The following is a 5153-nucleotide window of genomic DNA, read 5'->3' on the forward strand; positions in this document are numbered from 1 at the left end:
GGGGGTTTGGAGGTGAGGGCTGGTGGGGATGGAGAAGGGGTCAGGGGCATGGAGGTGAGGGCTGGTGGGGATGGGGAAGTGGGGTGGGGGGTTTGGAGGCGAGGTCTGGTGGGAGCAGGAGCAGGTCGAGTTTCGGATAAGACTAAGGATGGAGTTTTGTGGACAGTGGGGTGGGAGGATGAGGTTAGATGGGGACAGTGCTGTGTAGGGAATGGGAAGGAGCTAAGGATGATTTGGATTTGGGGTTAGGAACGTTTATCTGTTGAATGGTTTGGGATGGAGGTGGAATTAGCATTGGCTTTAGAATTGGGGGTGGGTGAAAATTGGGCTGGGGTGTAAATGAAGATGGAGTGGAGATAGGGTTGGGACTGGGAAGAGATACAGAATTAAGGACGGGGATTGGAGTTTTGGGTGGGGTTGGGGATGCCTGAATTTGTGCTGAGAATGCATATGGTGATGGCCTCTGGGTAGGGAAAGGATTAGGGTTGGGAACGGGATGGGTTTGGAACTGGGATTGGGAAGGGGACAGGCATGGGATTGGAGACCAAGATGGAGTTGAGGATGGTTTGGGGGCTGGGGGTGAGCGTGGGGGTGGGGGTGAGGCTGGGGCTGGGTGTGGGGTTCGATTGGCGTTGGACATGGAGACGAAGCTCAGGGTTGGTAGTGACCTGCCCCCTCTTCCTCAGAGTTTTCAGAGTCCGTCTCGGCCACCAATCACTGTCACCAGTCTATGAATCTGGGCAGCAGACGTTCCAGGGGATCAAATCCATCCCCCACCCTGGCTACACCCACCCTGGCCACTCCAACGACCTCATGCTCATCAAACTGAACAGAAGAATTCGCTTCACTAAAGATGTCAAGCCCATCAACGTCTCCTCCCATTGTCCATCTGCTGGGACAAAGTGTTTGGTATCTGGCTGGGGGACAACCAACAGCCCCCAAGGTGAGTGTCCACCTTTTAGATGGAGTCTTGCTCTCTCACCCAGGCTGGAGTCCGTGGCTCACTGCAACCTCTGCCTCCCGGGTTCAAGCGATTCTCCTGCCTCAGCCTCCTGAGTAGCTGGGATTACAGGCTCCTGCCATCGTGCCTGGCTAATTTTTGTATTTTTAGTAGAGATGGGGTTTCACTATCTTGGTCAGGCTGGTCTTGAACTCCTGACCTCGTGATCCCACCACCTCAACCTCCCAAAGTGCTGGGATTACAGGCGTGAGCGCCCATGCCTAGCCCCAGGTTTCTTCTTGATACCTACCTGTCTCTGCCGCTGTCCATCTTTCTCCGCCTCTCATTGTGTTCCTGTTTGACAGTGCACTTCCCCAAGACCCTCCAGTGCCTGAATATCACGGTGCTAAGTCGGAAAAGGTGCGAGGATGCCTACCCGAGACAGATAGATGACACCATGTTCTGTGCCGGTGACGAGGCAGGTAGAGACTCCTGCCAGGTGAGGACACTTCACTCCTTATTCAGAAGATACACACTGAGTGCCAACTCGATAACATGGGATTTTGTCAAGTTCTGGGAATCCAGCAATCACCAAGACAGTTAGGACCCCTGTTCTCACAGGGCTCATGCCCTAGGGTAGTGATGTTTAGTAGAAAGAATGCTGAGCTGCTTATGTCGTTTCCAATTTTCTAGCAGCCACATTAAAACAAGTAAAAAAGGCCAGGTGTGGTAGCTCATGGCTGTAATCCCAGCACTTTGGGAGGCCGAGGTGGGTGGATCATGAGGTCAGGAGTTCAAGACCAGTCTGGCCAACATGATGAAACTAAAAATACAAAAGTTCACTGGGTGTGGTGGCAGGCACCTGTAATCCCAGCTATTCAGGAGGCTGAGGCAGGAGAATAGCTTGAACCCGGGAGGCAGAGGTTGTGGTGAGCCGAGATCACGCCACTGCACTCCAGCCTGAGCAAAAAGAGTAAAACTCTGTAAAAAAAAAAAAAAAAAAAAAAAAGCAAAGCTCCCCACAAAATTGTACAGACCTGACAATTGCAACAACTTCCTAGGTCTCCCAGTTTCTTCTCTGTGCCCTGGGTGTCGGGGTGGGTGGAGAGGGGGAACATTTTTAGCAGAAGAAGGCACAGCTCATTCGAATTGTGGCATTTAAAACTAGCCCTTCTGTTGGCAACATTAGTATCTTGTTTTTCCAGACGTCAAGGTGTTTTGTTTTGTTTTTTCAGACCAGTGTATGGTCTGGGTGTGACCACTGAAAGCTACAAGCAGGAAATAATAACAACTACAACAATACTAATACTAAAGGTGTAAAAGTGAAAGCGGCTCACTAATTGCTGGACAGTTTTAAGTAGTTCGCGTGCCTCAGCTCACTCACTCATTCAGCTGTTCTTATTAGTCCTGTTTACAGACAAGGAGTCAAGCTCAGAGCAGTTAGCTAACAAAAGAAACTCGGCAGAGATATTAAATTACAAAGTAATGAGAGAAATTAAACTACAAGAAAGTTGCAATTTAGAGGTCCACGCAACTAAGCTTGTTTGCCTTGAAACAATGTCTGCTGCTGGGGAAAAGGTAAATCTTGGCTCTCCTAATAACTGATGCCAGGACTCTGTAATTATTCATATTTTGCATAAATAAGAAGTGAGGCCAGGTGCAATGGCACATACCTGTAATCCCAGCACTTTCGGAGACTGAAGTGGGAAGATCACTTGATCTCAGGAGTTCAAGACCAGCCTTGGCAACTAAAAATACAAAAAATACTAATTGTTTTTATTTTTGAAGATTTTATTTATACCACTTACATAATTATTGTAGTGTGTACATATTTATCTATCTCTAACAGAGACAGATATTTCTGGTTTTTTTCTTTCTTTGAGACGAAGTCTCGCTCTGTCACCCAGGCTGGAGCCCAGTGGCGCCATCTCAGCTCACTGCAGCCTGCAAGTCTCCCAGGTTCAAGCGTTTCTCCCACTTTAGCCTCTCAAGTAGCTGGGATAACAGGCACTCACCTCCATGCCCAGCTAATTTTTTTTTTTTTTTTTTTTGTAGAGACAGGGTTTCACCATGTTGGCCAGGCTGGTCTTGAATTCGTGACCTCAAGTGACCTGCCGGCCTCAGCCTTCCAAATTCCTGGGATTACAGGTGTGAGCTACCCTGCCCAGCTGGGAGATAGATATTTCTCTCTACCCCAAACAGAGGTCCACTCGAGCTACTTTTCATTTTCTTCATAAATATTGGCAAAGTGGTTATGTTGCCCCAGGAATATCAGGCAAAACAGACCAAATTCCTGCTGCATGGAGCTCATGTTTCCTGAGTGGAAAACAGATAATAAAGAGATAGATAAATATGTACTAAAATTCTTTTAAAAAATTAGCGGGTGTGGTGGCTTGCACCTGTAATGTCAGCTACTTGGAAGGATCTGGAGGTGGGAGGATCACTTGGGCCCAGGAGTTTGAGGCTGCAGTAAGCCATGACTGCACCACTGCACTCCAGACAGCAGCCTGGGTGACAGAGCAAGATCTTTTTGTCAAAAAGAGAAAGAAAGGAAAGAAGGAAGGAGGGAGGGAAAAAAGGAAGGAGGGAGGGAAAGAAGGAAGGAGGGAGGGAGGGATAGGGGAGGGGGGAGGGGGAGGGAGGGAAGGAGAGAAAGGAAAGAAAGAAAGAAAAGGAAGGAGAGAGGGAGACAGGAAGGGAGAGAGAAAGAGAAAAGAAAGGGAGGGAAAGAGGAAGGAAGGAGGTAGGGAAAAAGACAAGAAAAAGGGAGGGAGGGAGGGAAAGAGGAAGGAAGGAAAGAAGGAAGGTTGAAGAGCAGTAATACTATAGGACGGTAATTATAGGGAGGCATGGGGAATTGAGGACAGGAAATGCAAATCAGTCCAAGCAAATGGATTTTTTTTTTTTTTTTTTTTTTTTGAGATGGAGTTTGGCTCTTGTTACCCAGGCTGGAGTGCAATGGTGTGATCTCGGCTCACCGCAACCTCCGCCTCCCGGGTTCAGGCAATTCTCCTGCCCCAGCCTCCTGAGTCGCTGGGATTACAGGCACGCGCCACCATGCCCAGCTAATTTTTTGTATTTTTAGTAGAGACGGGGTTTCACCATGTTGACCAGGATGGTCTCGATCTCTCGACCTCGTGATCCACCCGCCTCGGCCTCCCAAAGTGCTGGGATTACAGGCATGAGCCACCGCGCCTGGCAAGCAAATGGATTTCTATCGGGAGTGATTCTGCCCCCTAGGAGACATCGGCAATACCAGGAGACATTTTTGTTGTCACAACTGTGTGGAGGGGACATTACTGGCATCTAGTGGGTAGAGGCCAAGGGTGCTGTGAGGCACAGGGCAGGCCTCACAAGAAACCATTATCCAGCTTCAGGCACCCATGGTGCCCATGTTGAGAAGCCCTCCTCCAGGGGCTGAGAATGTAGTTTTGCAGAAGGGAGGTATAAGGATGGATTGGTGAAGTCCGAGGGAGGAAGGAGTGTGTCGAGTAAGAGAAATAAGGCATGCACAGGCCAGAGGGGAGAGTGAAAGAGACAGAGAGAGAGGTCAGGAAATACAGGACGAGGGAGACAGACTGGGACGAAAGTAGAGACAGAGATTCGAGATGCAGAGAGGAAGGCTCACAGATCCCGGAAATGACGTGTGGACAAGAGGAATCCGGAAGAGGAAGATTGAGTGGACAGTGACAAATGGGGTCTAAAGGCTGGACTTAGAAGCCAGGCGCGGTGGCTTACGCCTGTAATCCGAGCACTCTGGGAGGCCGAGGTGGGCATATCACTTGAGGCCAGGAGTTTGAGACCAGCCTGGCCAACATGGTGAAACCCTGTCTCTACTACAAAATACAAAAAATAAGCTGGGAGGCCAAGGTGGGCGAATCACTTGAGGCCAGGAGTTCAAGACCAGCCTGGCCAACATGGTGACACCCCGTCTCTACTAAAAAATACTAAACAGCCGGGCGCGGTGGCTCACGCTTGTAATCCCAGCACTTTGGGAGGCCGAGGCGGGTGGATCACAAGGTCAAGAGATCGAGACCATCCTGGTCAACACGGTGAAACCCTGTCTCTACTAAAACTACAAAAAATTAGCTGGGCATGGTGGCGCGTGCCTGTAATCCCAGCGACTCAGGAGGCTGAGGCAGGAGAATTGCCTGAACCCAGGAGGCGGAGGTTGCGGTGAGCCGAGATCACGCCATTGCACTCCAGCCTGGGT

At 49.7% G+C, this 5153-nt stretch overlaps 1 protein-coding gene and 1 long non-coding RNA gene across 3 annotated transcripts in view; one reads left to right on the forward strand and one right to left on the reverse strand.

Annotated features, from left to right (window-relative positions):
• LOC116540844 overlaps positions 1-2674 on the reverse strand; it is a 46595-nt gene extending 43921 nt beyond the window's left edge. For both annotated transcript variants that reach the window (XR_004264601.1, XR_004264598.1), the window contains exon 1: positions 2614-2674. This is a non-coding gene — a long non-coding RNA (uncharacterized LOC116540844). The remainder of the gene's footprint in view (positions 1-2613) is intronic.
• Positions 1-5153, forward strand: part of KLK5 (kallikrein related peptidase 5) — a 14896-nt gene that overhangs the window by 8505 nt on the left and 1238 nt on the right. The window contains exons 4-5 of the mRNA XM_032264652.1: positions 687-943; positions 1306-1439. Coding sequence (XP_032120543.1) covers positions 687-943; positions 1306-1439 — 391 coding nt within the window. The remainder of the gene's footprint in view (positions 1-686; positions 944-1305; positions 1440-5153) is intronic.

Source organism: Sapajus apella, unplaced genomic scaffold (assembly GCF_009761245.1).
Source record: "Sapajus apella isolate SASKATOON/1434 unplaced genomic scaffold, GSC_monkey_1.0 scaffold144, whole genome shotgun sequence".
Lineage (NCBI taxonomy): Eukaryota > Metazoa > Chordata > Mammalia > Primates > Cebidae > Sapajus > Sapajus apella.